General features: G+C 38.4%; 1 protein-coding gene across 1 annotated transcript in view; it reads right to left on the reverse strand.

Moving 5' to 3' along the window:
- Positions 1-4,234: 4,234 nt before the first annotated feature.
- The window catches only part of Stt3a (STT3 oligosaccharyltransferase complex catalytic subunit A), a 33,791-nt gene continuing 21,162 nt past the window's right edge, over positions 4,235-16,863 (reverse strand). The window contains exons 12-18 of the mRNA XM_021171394.3: positions 15,403-15,558; positions 14,793-14,981; positions 13,109-13,225; positions 12,886-12,988; positions 7,170-7,358; positions 6,142-6,257; positions 4,235-4,781 (exon numbers count right to left, since the gene is read on the reverse strand). Coding sequence (XP_021027053.1) covers positions 4,743-4,781; positions 6,142-6,257; positions 7,170-7,358; positions 12,886-12,988; positions 13,109-13,225; positions 14,793-14,981; positions 15,403-15,558 — 909 coding nt within the window. The 3' untranslated portion in view covers positions 4,235-4,742. The remainder of the gene's footprint in view (positions 4,782-6,141; positions 6,258-7,169; positions 7,359-12,885; positions 12,989-13,108; positions 13,226-14,792; positions 14,982-15,402; positions 15,559-16,863) is intronic.

A 16,863-nucleotide genomic window follows, 5' to 3' on the forward strand; every position in this document is an offset into this window, starting at 1 on the left:
GTGTGTGTGTACACCTATACAAACAACAAGGGAGATGAATGTAGGAAGACCAGTTCAGGTTCACATTGGTTATATAGAAAGCTCAAAGATAACCTGGAATAAATTAAATACTGTCTCAAAAAACTCAATGTGTCTGAATTGATTAAAAGAAATCTGTTCAGACACAAAGGAGTAACTAAAATTGAAGAGAGGTGGGGAGTAGGGGGACTCATAAAACTCCCTAAAATTAGTTAGGAAGGAATAGTAGGAAAACAGGAGGCATAACACTTGCCTGTAATCACAGCACTTTGGAGGAAGATGGAGAAAGATCAGGAATTCAAAGCCACCCTCAATTTGAATCCAACCTAGGCTACATGAGACTGACTTTAAAGGAGGGAGGGGCCACATAAACAATACCCTCTATTCCTTTCTGAGTATGAGAAATTTTGGGAAAACTGAAAGCCTACTGAAGATAGAAGGTAACAAATACAAAATAATGATTAATCCCAAAGACACCAATGACAGTACAGGAAAGTGACTTGACATGCATCGTGGGAAGCCCAGAATTGAAATGAGGACACCAGGCAACTCTAAATATGAAGGTCAAAATGGGGCAGTCACACGACTACCTGCGAAGCAGAGATCTCTAAACACTTCCTGTTGTATAACCAAGGAAGAGCTCTTCCCCAAAGCTACTAATAAGGTTTGAGATAGTAAATGATTGCTAAACTATAAAGTAGACATAGTAAAAGGTGTGGCTATCCTGAAAATAGCATTTAAATTTAAGTGTGTGTACTGAGAATTGAACCAATATGCTTTCCTTTTCTACTTTAACCTAGAAAGGCAAGAGCCTGGCCAATATCCTTGAATAAAAGGACAGAAATTCTGAATCTTATGTACAAAAGAAAGAAGGAAAGTTAACACATATTATGGAAGAAAAAGGAAATCTAACACCAATATCAACAACTTCTCAGTGTGCCAGCCCAGCCTGATCATAGTGTATTAAAACGCATACGCACACATTCTACATAACCCTTTAGACCACCCAGTCTGAAAAAAGCAGTCAGCCAAGAATTTGGAAAAGTCTTTAATTGGAAAGGCAGCAAAACAATGGGACAAAAGAGATCTCTACACAAGAGTGCTTAAGACTTTAGAAATATGAAAGCAGAAAAGAAAAAAGTTATTTTTTAATATGGTTGAAATTAAGAGATGTTGCTCACTGGTTAGAGTGCTTACCTAGCATGCACAGGGCCCTGGGCTTAAACCTACACACAACATACAAAAGGGGAGAGGGAAGGAAGAGGAAGGGGGAGAGAGGGAGAGAGGGGAAAACAGAGCAAGACCACAAATACAGCTGAGGAAATCTCCAAAAAGGTAGAAGAAAGAAGAGCAACTAAGAAACTATTAGAAAACTGACTCAGAAAATCCCATACTCAAATAACTTCATCATGGACTGGGTTAATTCAACAGTTAAAACCAATGGCTGTTCTTCCAAAGGGTTCAATTCCCAGCAGTCACATGGTAACTCAAGACTGTCTATAACTCCAGTGCCAGCAATCTGATGTCTTCCTCTGGATTCTGTGGGTACTAGGAATGCACATGATACACATATATGTGGTAAAAAGCCCAAACACAGAAATTTAAGTATTTAAAGTGTCATACCATGTTGCCTAAAATATGAGTTTTAATTAGCTTTACCAGAGAGTTGGAGGAATCCATATATAACTGTTTAAAAAAAAAAAAAAAACAGAAAACTTTGACTATGCACACATGAAAATCCAGAGTACCCAGGACAGTGAACACCCACAAAAAAAGATGCAAAAAAAGATCTGGGGCAAAGAATAGACAAATACTCATCAAAATAACTATCATTTCTCAACATTAGGACAATGGGCCAGTGCCTTTATAATGTAAACAGCGCCAGTCTGGAATGCTATACCCAGCTATGCATTGAGTATGATATAGAAGAGCTCCAGAAATGTATTTCCCCTACATATAAGAAGGTACCGCCAGGCAGTAGTGGTGCACACCTTTAATCCCAGCACTTGGGAGACAGAGGCAGGTGGATTTCTGAGTTTGAGGCCAGCCTGGTCTACAAAGTGAGTTCCAGGACAGCCAGGGCTATACAGAGAAACCCTGTCTCGAAAAACCAAAAAAAAAAAAAGAAGGTACTAAGACATGGCAAATCAATGAAAATGGCAAAGACCAACAAATACAACAGTAAAATAATATAATTCAACAAACCTGAAGAGTTATTTCAAGCTGAAAAATCAAAGACATTTGAAAAACCCAATGTAATTAAGTATGGTGGCATACATCTTAATACCAGCATTTGGCAAATAGAGAGAGGAGAATCAGGAATTCAAAGCCAGCCCTAGCGACAAAAGATACTGTCTCAAAACACCCAAAGTTGTTTAATGAATAAGTTTGATCACAGTAAGAAAAAATGAGCACAAATGAGGGAGAACTAGCTAGGGTGCTAAGGGAGCAGGAAAGATAACAAGTACCAAAAAATTAAAGTATTTCCTTTAAAAAATTATATAGGAAAAATAGTACCTAACTAGCTGTAGTAGCCCACAACTGGGAGGTAGAGGCAGGAAGATCAAGAGTTCAAAGCTAGCATCATCTATATCTTGAGTTCAAAGCTGGCCTGAGCTACATGGAACAGTCTTTAAAAAAAAAAAAAAAGTAATTAGAACAGTAACAGATGATAGTAAAAATGGTGTCACAAAACATAAGGCAGTAGTTCTCAACCTTCCTAAGGCTGCAACTCTTTAATACAGTTCATCATCTTGTGGTGACATCCCAGCCATAAAAGTATTTTCATTATGGCCTCATAAGCTAAGATTTTGCTGTTATGAATTGCAATGTAAATACTTTGGGAGATAAAGGTTTGTCAAAGAGAACATGACACACAATGTTGAAAGCCACTGATTTAAAAAAAAAAAAAAATCAATGTTACCTCAAACTAAAACACCAAAACATAACAAAGCAAGTAAACTAATGATCAGGCAGGAGGCACAATTTGAGGTTCACCAGACCTGGAAGTAAGAGTCTCTGGAGAGTGCTAGGTGGGTGTGTGGGTGGGCATGTGTGTGAAATTTTATTGTTGCTTTTGAGGTGGATTTTTTTTTTTACACTAAGAAGACTACAACTGAAAATGAAATCAACTTAAAAATCTCTGTAGACTAGAAAATATCAAGATCCCAGGAGTCAAAATGATATGAAAAGAGGGTATCCCATTTATACTATAAAGAAAGCTTACTAATAGCCTGTAATGTTAATCATATTGATAAGTCTCAGGTTAACCTTTCCCACTAGGCAGTAGTTCTGTATATAAATCAAACAATGTATTTACATATAGGATATCAAATCGTCTGTTAAATCTAAAATTTCACCCACAGTTAAAATACACAGTACATACACCGGTTTGAAGGAGAAGCCCTTAGGTATACAAGTACACCTAAGCACATATGCATTGAGTACCACTGTGACTATCTAAAAGTCATATAATTCCTCCTGTTTTCTTAAATAGAAACACTATAATTAATTTAAGACTGTTTATATACATCAGTGATTATGTCCTATGTTGTAAAACACATGAAATATCCTATTGTACAGAACAGAAAGCTATTTATCCTGACACAAAATATCTATGGGATCTCTGTGCTTTGTAGTTTTTGAAGTCTCTTTTCTTGCAGTCAGACTGGCAATGATATCAAAGTACCTGCTAGTAGCAATATTTCCCACTTCCTATGTATATATTTAGCAAGAGATTCAAAACCAAGTAATCAAGCCGCAAAGTGGTGTATGAACACAGCAGACCGACACTAAGAAAAACAGAAGCTCACGGTGGAGAACCCTAAGAGATTTAGTGCAGTCTAGAGAAAATGAGCAAAGAGCCATTTACTGTGTTTTAGGTTTAGTGAAGTATTGAATGCCTAAACTTCATATAGGTCCACATAATTACATCTGATTCCAGAAACATCTATTGATCATCAACCTGATGTTGGAGGAGTGTCTTCCTCTAGGATTGATGTTTCACTGATCTTAAGAACTACTGGATTAGTCACTTTTGCTTCACATTTCTACTTAGAAAAAGAATAACTGCCATTAGTTTGAAAGGATACTGGTGAGATCAGGAATACTCAGCAACTTTCTGTCCTTATAAAGCCAAAGAGCTTCTAAAGAAATAGACATCGAGAACATAGACATAATAGCAAGAAAGCTCTTTCTTGCCCAGAAACAGCACTCCTCTGGTCCCAGAAACATTTATTCAGTTGATAAAAATTTATTAAGCCCCAGGAAAGCATTGTACCTGGGTGCTAAAAAACAAAAAAGTGTGACAAAGTTGTTTGTATTTGTTGAACCAGAGCTAGTCCTTGAGATTGCTGATAGGAGAAAAAATGCTCCTATTTGGTTCATTTGGGGACCTAGAGCATGGATATAGTCTTCCATCCGTTCACTTCTGTGATCCTCGTATCAGCCAATTTAAGTCAAAACAAATAAGGCACATTTAAAAAAAATCCTCCCCCACCCCTTTTAATTGACCAAAGTAAAGCCATAACATTTCATTTGGTAACCTGCTCAGAATTATAAAAATCATTTCACTTGGCCCAGCCCATATTGTCCAGGGCAAAACTTGCAGACAATTCTAACCCCATCCGGCTGTTCTTATAAACTGCATATAAAAAAAAAATCTTCAGCGTCCTCAACATGACGCGCTCAGTGCGAAGCATAACGCTCAGGGCACAATGTGACATTTATGTCCTTGACAAGCCTCGATTATCCAGGTCCTTTACCTGCAACATAAAGACATAACTTCAATATTTACCAAAAGGTTAACTTGGAAAGATCTACAAGTTCCACTGTAAGCAGAAAGGATTACACATGTTTGGCATGTGAATAAATTAGTATGAGATAAAGCCTACCTACTGTCAATCTAGCCTTTTAGAACCAGTACCTCTAAGAACCAGTACCTCTATAGACTAACTTTGACATTGACCAAAAGACTTCAATCATTCGGGTTTTCTTTTCCTCACTATTATTTGAGATAGGGTTTTGCTTTGTAGCCTAGACTGGCCTCATACTCAATCCCCCTGCCTCTGCTCCTCTAGATATGTGGTTCAATCATTTCTCATATAAGAGATGTAACACACTCTTACATGGCATATGATTATGTATCATAAATTCAGCAAAAAGAAAACATAGTTTGGGGCTGAAGAGATGAGCACTGGCTGTCCTTCCAGAGGTCCTGAGTTCCAATTCCTAGCAACCACATGGTGGCTCACAACCATCTGTAATGGGATCTGATGCCTTCTTCTGGTGTGTCTGAAGATAGCTACAGTGTACTCATATACATAAAATAAATAAATCTCTTTTTTAAAAAATGCTGTTTTTAAAAAAAGTAATTAAAAACAAAAACACATGCATTTCCCCTAGTCCCCAAGCTATTCCAATCCCTACCTGGAACAGTATTGCTGCAACAAGTACAGTAGCCATATCTGTAATGCTACCATACCTAAGGCTATAAAGAACTGGGATCTAAGTTTAAAGTCAACCTGGGCTACACAGTAATTTTAATGCCAACCTGGATGTCAGCCTGAGACTTTATCCCTAAAACTAAAAAAAAAGGATTAGCTAGTCTGGCAAGACAGTTCAGTGAGTAAGAGCAGTTGATTTTGATCTCCAGGACCCATCACAATGAAAGAATTGATCAGTACAAGCTGTACTCTGACCTCAATACATGGGATACCTGCCTCCCCATATAAAGATGCCTCTCCCCCGCCCATATAAAAATGTAGTAAAAAAATGTTTTTTTAAAGAAAAAGAAATGTTGCCATAACAACCACCAACTGGGATGTCTCCTCTCTTAAGAGTAATCAAAAAATATAATTAGTAGTATTTTGGTCTGGTCAGATGGTTTAGCAGATAAAGTGCCATACAGGTCTGATGAACCTATACAAAACTAAAGAGAATCAACTCCACAAAGATGAAAACACACACACACTCAAATAAATAACTAGCACTTCAAGTGACTTACAAGCTACTTTGAAACCAGGTGCCATTTATTAAAAATGTCCCTATTTGGGAAACTGATTACTAGAACAAACAAACCTATAATCACAAGAGCAACTTCTGAGACCTGCAGCATCTCCTCACCTTGTATATCCTGACTAGCCAGTGTTCTGTGGTATACGCTTCCTCCAGGACATCAAGCTCAAAGTCTTTATTACCAATCTCAGCATTTCGAACACGGTCAAAGCCTGGTGGACGCTCTAAAAGCAACGAGAAAAAACATCTATTATACAAGTTGATTTCCTAAAGAGATGGAAGCTGCATATCATCTACTGCACTGACTGCACTTTGACTGCACTATTTCCCAGCCTGCACTTTGACTAGAGTCTGTAAGGAAGAGCATCAGATAGATAGGGCAAATCAAGCGCTACCTTACTTGAGTCTTGTCCAATGTGATGCTTGGCAGGGTCCAAGTAGCATCTGTCTTCTAAATCTACAAGATGACTTTTAAGGCACTCTACTCCTGAGGACTGTTATCCAAAAATCTAGCACTAGTAACCCTTCTATGGACCACAAGTCCACGACTTGTATATACTGCAAAAGTTTTCCATGATGAAGAAACAAAACTAGCCGGGCGGTGGTGGCACACGCCTTTAATCCCAGCACTTGGGAGGCAGAGGCAGGTGAATTTCTGAGTTTGAGGTCTGGTCTACAAAGTGAATCCCAGGACAGCCAGCCAGGGCTATACAGAGAAACCCTGTCTCGAAAAAAAAAAACAAAAAGAAAAAGAAAACTGAAAGACAGGATTTAACCTGACCAAATCCTTCTCAATGTACTTATCTAAATAGTGAAAAAGCACTCTTTTCTTTTATTCTTTCTCACACCGAGATATTCTTTGTTGATTGATATACACAAAATAAAAGATAATGTTTTAAAGCACAGAACTTAAAGGCAGACTGAGTTTGAATCCTAATTATCACATGATTATTAGCAAGAGTTCAGTAACCCGTGGGCTCAACTTCCTCAAATATAAAAATGACATTAACATTAGTTTAAATTATCTTCTGGGTTGCTGTGAGGACTAAATGAGTTAAAATACTAAGCGCAGAGCATGGAAAACGCAGTATGTGTCAGCTATTACAATTGCTGTTAGCATTATGAATCACACTCACTGGCTTCTGTGTAGACCTGCCCAAAGCGGTAGTAACACATTTTGTACATAAGGCAGTTGAGCAGCACCGGAGAACCCTCACGATCAACACGGAATTCCCCAGTTGGAGTATAGTAGTCATTCTCCTTAATGTGTCTTCCTGTCTCTGTGCTTCCTCCAATCCGGACCATCCAAAGAAACTTGTTGATATCTAGAGAAAAAAATGAATGCACTGCTGCATGAGAAAGGCTGCTGGTTCTCAGGAACTCACTGAAAATATCACTATTTCTAAAGAAATTTCCATTGTATTTTCCTAATAAGGAATGCTATCACTCAACTGTAAAGACAAGATAGTGTGCAAGCAAAACACTTCCTAAAAATATAAAACTTTTATTAGAAATTGTTAATTGATGAAATTGTATGCTATTACTGGTCCAGTCTTAAGCCACACTGAAAGTATTCCTACAAATTACATAGGGTTAGGCTACTGCAAGAAGTAGCCAGTAGCCACATATACTTAAATAAGCACTTGAAGTATGATTCTTACCAATTTAGAAGTGCTGTAAGAATATAATACAAGGTGGAAACTAGGCACAGTGGTGACTGTCTATAATCCCAGCACTGGAAAGCTAAGGGAAGAGTTTTCTGCATTCAAGACAAGCCTAGGCTACATAGCTTCAAGCTTTTATATAAATGGATCTGTACTATAATATTGTATTCTAAGCCTTCATAAGCATTCAATAAAAAGTTAAACTGGAAGCCAAGTACAGTGGTGCACACCTTTAAACCTAGCACTTGGGAAACAGAGGCAGATGAATCTCTGTTAAGTTAAGGCTAGTTTAGTCTACATAGTAAGTTCCACAGTATGTATTCATACATAGTGAGATCCTTTTTTTTTTTTGGTTGTGGGGTGGGTGCGAGATTAAGAACACTAAAAACAAAATAAGATGTAGCCAAGAAGAAATAAAACTTTTCATTTTATAAATAAATAAAATACAAGTGTGTGAAGTGTGTGTAAGACAATACTGATGTCCTACTCTATCCCTTCTGCCTTATTCCCTTGAGACAGGGTCTCACTGAACTTGGAGATATGCCAGCAAGCCTGGGGATTCTCCTATCCCCCCACCCCAGTGAAAGTGATGAGTTGGTTTTTAGTTGGTTTCTGAGGATTTGAACTCAGGTCTTCATACTTGAAGCAAATATTCTTATCTCCTAAGCCATCTCCTCAACCCCCTAAATGATTTCTAAAGAATAGTAATGTAAGCTAGTGAGACGGCCTGGGGAAGGGGCTTAGTGGGGAGGTAAGGAGCTCGCTGTGAAAGTCTGGAAACTTGAGTTCAAGCTCTATAACCTATGTAAAGGTGGAAAGAGAAAATGGATTCTACATATACCCAAAAGATATCCCAACATGTAACAAGGACACATGTTCCACTATTTTCATAGCAGTCATATTTATAACAGCCAGATGTCCCTCAACAGAAGAATGGATACAGAAAATGTGGTACATTTACACAATGGAGTATTTCTCAGCTATTAAAAGCAATGACTTCATGAAATTCTTAGGCAAATCGTTGTAACTAGAAAAGTATCATCCTGAGTGAGGTAACTCACACACAAAAAACACATATGATATAGTCTCACTGATAAGTAGATATTAGCCCAAAAGCTCAGAATATCAATGATACAACCCACAGACCATATGAAGCTTAATAAGAAAGAAGACCAAAATGTAGATGCTTCAGTCCAGCATTAGAGGGAGGAACAAAATAATCATAGGAGGTAGAAGGAGGAAGGGGCTGGGAGGGAGAGAGGAAGGGGGGGAAAAAAGGAGGGGCAGGATCAGATGTGGCAAGAGATAGGAGATGAGTCCAGAGGGTCAGAAAATTGAACAGAAATATGTAGCAGTGGTGGATGGGGAACTGGGGGGGGGGGGGGGACTAGAAAGTCCCAGATGCCAGGGAAGCAAGAGGTTACCAGGACCCAACAGAGATAACATTAGACAAAATTCCCAACAAAGCAGGGATAGAATCTATAGAGACCATCTCCAGTAGATAGGCATGGCCCCCAGTTGAGGGATGGCATCACCCACCTATCTCAAAACTTTTAATCCAGAATTGTTCCTAACTAAAGGAAATGCAGAAACAAAAAAAAAAAAAAATGTAACAGAGTCTGAAGGAAAGGCCATCCAGAGACTGCCCCACCTAAGGATCTATCCCACATGCAGACACCAAACTCTGCCAAAAAGTGCTTGCTGACAAGAGCCTGGTAGAGATGTCCTCTGAGAGATTCTGCCAGATCCTGACCAATACACATGCAGATATAGCCAAATATCGGACTGAGCTGGAGGACCCAAATGAGTTAGGGGAAGGACTGAAGGAGCTGAAGGGGATTGCAACCCCACAGAAAGAACAACAATACCAACTAACTGGACAAACCCCCACCCCCACCCCTCCACAGAGCTCTCAGAGACTAAACCACCAAGCAAAGAGTACACATGGAGGGACCAATGGCTCCAACTCCTTATATAGTAGAGGATGGCCTTATCTGGCATCAGTGGGAGAGGAGGCCCTTGGTCCTGTGGAGGCTTGATACCCCAGTATAAAGGGGAATACTAGAGTGGTGAGGAGGGAATAATAGGTGGGTAGGTGGGGGAGCACCCTCATAGAGGCAAAGGGGAGTGGAGATGGGATGGGGGATTTGGGGAGAGGAAACTGTGAAGGAGGACAACATTTGAAATATAAATAAACAAAATAACCAATTTTTTTAAAAAAAAGCAAAATGGATGCTACAAAGTTGTCCTCAGATGGCCATATGTATGGTATGACACATGCATCCCCACACAAATCACACAAATTAACACATAGATAAATATAACAATGTATCAGTATGCTTAATGGAGACTACTTTTTGTTATACATGTAATAATTTGTTTGCCTTTTTTTAAAGACAGTCTTATTATATAGCCCAGGCTGATCTTAAACTCTTTGTCTTATTGAGGCAGGCCTTGAACTCCTGATCTTCTTGCTTCTACTCCCAAATGCTGGGATCCCAGTAAGCACAACAGTGCCTAGCTTGTTTTTATTAATTCAGAGTAAACGGAAAGATATTTTCAGTTAAGCTCTGGACATGATAAAGCAGAAAACAAAGTATATCTTAAGGTTTATTTTTCAAAACACTGTTTTAAAATTCATCAACCACAGATAGGGTATTTGAAATGCAAACAAAAGTTGTTAATTCCCAATCTTGGGTTTTGCTATAACTATTTACTGTGGTAAGTACAAAAACCACTGCTGTCACCAAACACTCAAAGACAAGTTAAGTTAAATCATCTTACTGTAAGCAATATAATCTACAGAGCACCTTCACAAGCAATGCGGAGACCGTAAAAATCAAGTAGATGGGTACAGTAACTTCAAAAGGCTCTAAACCTGATGGATGCAGTCTCACATGTAAGAGACTAGACAATATTAAGCAACAACTGAAAATCTTAAGGCATCAGTCAGTAAAGTGTTTGCCACAAAAACATGAGCACCTGAATTCAATACTCAGTACCCTTATAAAAGCTGGGCATGGTAGCACATACTTATAATTCCAATACTAGGGATAGACTGGTGGACCCCTAAAGACTCACATACCAGCCAGTACTGTTAAACTGGAAAGAAGTCAACCTTGCAATTGCACACATGCAGACAAATACAAAATAAAATTAAACAAACAAACAAAATCTCCAATCAAGACCTCTTGACAAGTGTGTTGGTTAGTTTTGTTCTGGGGTCACTTGCTTTGTTTTTGTTTTGTAAACTTGACATAAACTAGAATCACTTGAATAAAAACAGCCTTGGCTGAGAAAATGTCCCCATCAGATTAACCCATAGGCAAGCAGGAGGTACATTGTCTTGACTGATGATTAGTGGGAGAGGGCCACCCTGGGATGGTCGGTTCAGGGTGCTACAAGAAAGCAGGCAAGCAACAACATTCCTCCATGGCCTCTGCATCAGCTCCTCCCTCTGCTCCTGACTGGAGTTCCTTCCCTAGCTTCCCTGGTAAACAGAAAATCTGTAAGATACAATAAATGCTTTCTTTCCCAGGTAGCTTTTGGTCAGAATGTTTTGTCACAGCAACAGAAACCCTAACTAAGACTCTAAGCAGTATTTCTTTTCATGCTAAATTACTAATGCTCACTTCCTAAATTTCATAACAATTTTCTAATATGTTACAAATAATGACACATTTATTCCAACATCCAACATATTCTACTCAGTTGACAGTGGTTACTACTTACTATTGGTTAGTAAGAAGACTTCAAGAAACTACATTTTGTGGTTCTTTTCAACAGATAAGATCTTGCTATGCAGCCCAAAGTAGATTCAAACTAGTGACCTTCCTGCCCACTAAGAGTGGAAACTACAGATGTGTACTATCACATCCTATAGAACTATCCTACTAAACACATACACACACAAATCATACACACACACAAATAAGCAGAAATGTAGACATACAAATATATATTTATATAGTACTAAATTACATATACATATATATAATAATTACTACCAAACAGTACTGGGGCAATTGTCTGCTATTCCTGCTATTATCAATTTCAGTTTGTTTATACAAGATACACTTGAAATAGTCTTATTTAAAAAAAATAGAAGCATCTTTCAGAAGCAGGCATAGAACTGGATTTGTAGCAGCAAATTGTGTAACTGTGTAGAAGAAGCCACACATTCAAAGAAAATTAACATAGAAATACAACATACTCACTAGCTGTAGGAAAAGAAACTATTTGATATAGGAAGGAAAGTAACCACAGATTGATTGACTGAGCAATAAGTATTTACAGTCATAATTTCAAAACACCTAGATTTAATTAAAAGTTGCAGATTAACTATATAAAAACACAGAAAAGAGGAGAAATGTGAGGTGAGGGGTAAAACACTTCATCAACTGTAAGGAGCTGACAGAGGGCCAGTGAGATGGCTTACAGGTAAATGTGCTTGCTTCCAAGCTTCATGACCCACACAGTGGAAGTAAAGAACCAACTTCCACAAATTGCCTTCTGACATCCATGGCATACATGCATCCCCCAAACACACACACACAAATAAATGAAGTAAAACAACCTTTTAAAGAGACATTGATATAGTACAATTAAAACTAATCAACCCCAGAATAGCAGGAATTTTAAAATATAAAGATTTGAAAGTATAGCTTAGTGGTGAAGTGCTTGCCTAGCACATGTAAGCTCCAAGAATCAATGCCTAGCACAAAAAATAAAAACCTAAGAAACTGAAGACAGGAATTACTGCTTCTGGAGACTGATGGTAAGGGTGCTGTGCTTACTTAAGTTTAGGGCCATGAGACAACCACTTACTTTAAACCTCCAGAATTGTTTAACTTTAAAAGCAAAAACAAAAACAGATATTAACAACTTCAGTTTTGTGAAAGTTACTTTTCCTTTGTATACATACATACACACATACACACACCTAACTTTTTCTTTAAAAAGAGAGAAAATACAGACAAATGGTGTATGCCTGTAGCTCCAGCACCAGAGGTAGAAGCAGAAAGACTCATAGTTCAAGGTTATCCTTATGAATACAGCAAATTCAAGACCTGCCTGAGTCACATGAGACTCTGTCAAAAACAAATATAAATAAGTAAAACAATAACTGATTCACTAAATTTTTAAAGAATCTATGCCCTGCAGCTAGATACAGTATCAAGTACATTACCATCAGAAGAATACCCAGTAAGGCCTCCAAAAATGACAAGCACATAGCTGACATCAAGCTCCCTCATGATTTCATAGGCTTTTTCTTCGGTGGACGCCATTGCCTAGAAAAGTAAATGTATAATTCTCAAAAAAAAAATCTCAAGTCAACCTCCTCTCGTAGCGACACACTTCCCAGAGACTTCACATGTCAGACAGACACTTAAAGGACCCCTTTACCTTACCTGCCCTACTCGAGAAATATGGGTATTATTCCATGTGTTATTGTCCACTAAAATTGTCCGATTTGCCATTGCAGTAATTTGGTAGCCATAATCCCACCATGACATGACTTTTGCATCCTAAAACAAGATGAAAATAGATGTTTATCTCACTGCTCTTAAAATCCAAATGCTAAGGAAGAGTGGAAAGGCATCATCAATAGCAAGTAAGACTTGCCCAATTAATCAATTTCTTTACAAAGTAATGTACGCCTAACAAGAAAATAAAATTGAGCCAGGCAGTGGTGGCACACGCCTTTGATCCTAACACTGGGGAGGCAAAGGCAGGGAGATTTCTGAGGCCAGCCTGGTCTACAGAGTGAGTTCTAGGACAGCCAGGGCTACACAGAGAAACCTTGTCTCAAAAAACCAAAGAGAAAAAGAAAAAAAGAAAAAGAAAAGAAACTTGGGGCATCTACTCCTCCATTTATATATAGCCAGGAAATAATTTAAATTATGGATAATCCAACACTCCCAAATATCTTAATTCCAGATCATTGAAACAAGAACAGTGCATCAAGAGATGTAGGGAAGACTATGAAGTATAACTAAATAAATAAGGTTAGTGTCATTAGGTACTTTAAATGTCTTTTTGAAAGACAGGGTCTGAAACCTGGTCTCAGACTGGCCTCAAACTAAGAGGCTCACTTGCCTCTGCATCCTCAATGCTGGGATAAAATACATTTGCCAACACTCCTAGTTTGTCATTAGGTAATTTAAATGACTCTTAATTACATTATAAAATCAGTTACTACAATGCAATGGTAGAAAGGAAAACACAAATCACAAACTATGATGGCAAGGACTAAAGGTGAACAGTTCAGTGGTGGACTGTGTGCCTAGCATATGCTAAGGCTCTAGGTTCAATCCCCAACACTACGTTAAAAAGCACTCTTGGTTTGGATGTTGAGCAAATCTGACTCTGAAATGCTAATCTCAAAGGCTGAAATCAGAGCCTCTAGAGACATAAACTAAACTGCTATATGCCATTATTAAGTGGTAACTGTTTATTCTAGCATCTGCTTTTTCTATAGCAGACAGAAAACATTTTCTTCTGTTGTAACTGGGTTGATCTGCGTTATATTAAAACCACTATCAGATCAACACATGTGTCCAAACAGAATACAGAATTTAAGTTACTCTAACCCAGTGGTTCAGAAACTTCCTAATGCTACAACCGTTTAATGCAGCGCCTTATGTTGTAGTGACCCCCAACCATAAAATTATTTTCATAGCTATTTCATAACTGTAATTTTGCTGTTATGAATTGTAATATAAATATTTTCAGAAACACAAGTTTACCAAAGAGACCATCACCCATGAGCCACTACTCTAGAAGACACTTGGTCTTTAAAACTTATTAAAAACTAAATTTCTAGTCGGGCAGTGGTGGTGCATGCCTTTAATCCCAGCACTTGGGAGGAAGAGGCAGGAGGATTTCTGAGTTCAAGGCCAGCCTGGTCTACAGAGTGAGTTCCAGGACAGCCAGGGCTACACAGAGAAACCCTGTCTAAAAAAAAAAAAAAACCCGAAGTTTCTGAATTTTTGGTTTTTCTAAGCTTCCCATCCATATCAAAGTTGTCAGATTTACTACAATTTCAAGTGTCTTCACCACTATCCAAGTACCCAACTCCTCCCAAAGTTTTACCTCTGGAGTATTGTGACGGAGCCAATAATATGCTTCTCGGAAGTCATCAAAAATGATCCTACTGCCATCCCCACCACGAGCAGACAGTACAATGGAGGGAGAAGAATAGGCTTCACTGGTTACCCAAGTTGAATGAAACGTGTAGGTGATGAGAAAAAAAGCCATGACCAGGATCATCCCACTTGCCACCTACAGAATGAAGAACTGTGCAGTAAGCCAAACACACAGACAGCCCTTATGTGAGAACAAAATATGTTAGGCTGCATAAATTAATTCTGACCACTCAAGACACTGAGCTAATACCTCTTGAACATAAGCAAATAACACACATTCACACACACACGCACACAAGCACACGCACACATGCATGCACGCACACACATTTTTCCAAGCCAACATGTTACTTAAACCTCACTTCATTCTTTTGTTTTTTTAAGATTTTCTTTTTATATATGAGTACATTGTAGCTGTCCTCAGACACACCAGAAGGCGGCATCAGATCCCATTATAAATGGTTGTGAGCCACAGGTGGTTGCCAGGAATCAAACTCAGAACCTCTAGAAGAGCAGTCAGTGCCTTCAAGCACTGAGCAATCACTCCAGCCCCTCACCTCATTCTTAATAGGGTAAGTAGAATCCTGTTGCTTCTTGCTCTTCTTGTCTGGGCGACTTATATCCAGATTTTTCATATATGTGGACAGCACCTGAGAAACACCAATGCCAGAAAGAATGCACATAACAGGTGCCAATACCAGCATTAGACGCACCTAAAAGGAACAAGAATAATATCAGTATAATCAGTGTTTCACAAATGACAAACTTCAATCTTTTAGTAGACTATGTCAACTTAGCAATTTCCAACGAACACTCTATTCCAGAAAAAGTGGAATAGAAACTATATGATACAGCTATAGCATGAGAGAAGTATGTACTTTTTAAACTTTGTTGCAGTTGAGTCAGTTGCAGTGCAAGCCTGTAATTCCAGCAATCAAGATGCTGAGAAAGGCTAGGCATTGGTGGTGCATGCCTTTAATACCAGCACTCAGGAGGCAGAGACAGGTGCATCTCTGAATTCAGGGGCAGCCTGGTCTACAGAATGAGTTCAAGAACAGACAGGGCTACAGAGAAACCCTGTCACAAATAAACAAGCAAAACCAGAAAAAAAAAAAGAGAAAGAAAATTCAATGCCAAGGCTAGAGAATTAGCTCAGTGACTCTGAGCACATACTGCTTTTCCAGATCTAAATTCTTCAGTTAGGCAGTTCATAAATGCCTAGGACTCCAGCTTGAGGATCTATCATCCTCTTCTGAACACATGTACATCATTAAAAGTTAAAAAAAAAAAAAAAAAAAGAAAATGAAAAAAGGTCTAAGCAAGGGTTGGAGGATGACTCAGCAGTAAGAGCATGTGTTGCTTTTCCAGAGGACTGGAGTCCAGTTCCCAATAGCCATGCTCTCTTCTGAACTCTGGAAGCACCTGCTAGCATGTAGCATACACATAAACATACATATAAATAAACATAATGAATGATAACCTTTGGAGCTGAAAGGTGGTTTAGGATCATCTACTGAATTTAGTTCCCAGCACACAAGCAGCAGCTCACAAGAGCCTGCTTGTGGCTCCCAGGGCTCCTTTACTAAAATGCACATACCCACACACAGACACACACATATACACAAATAATTAAAACTTGGCGGAAAGGAAAGGGCTGGAGAAAGCTCAGCGGTTAAGAGCACTGACTGCTCTTCCAGAGGTCTTGAGTTCAACTCCCAGCAACCACATGGTGGTTCACAGCCATCTGTAATGGGGATCCATGCCCTCTTCTGGTGTGTATTTGAAAATAGCTACAGTGTACTCATATAAATAAAAATAAATAAATCTTAAAAAGAAAAAGACACTCGGGGAAAAATACTTTGCCTCGAAACCATAAATATAAATAGCAATCTCTACTGCAGATCTAAATGTATATATATTTATGTTTTAAATAATATAACTTTTTACAAACTTACTTATATAATTATATATATATATATATATGTATATATATATATATATTACATAATTTATAATTT

Source organism: Mus caroli, unplaced genomic scaffold (assembly GCF_978045245.1).
Source record: "Mus caroli unplaced genomic scaffold, Mus_caroli_1 scaffold_11, whole genome shotgun sequence".
NCBI classification, from domain to species: Eukaryota; Metazoa; Chordata; class Mammalia; order Rodentia; family Muridae; genus Mus; species Mus caroli.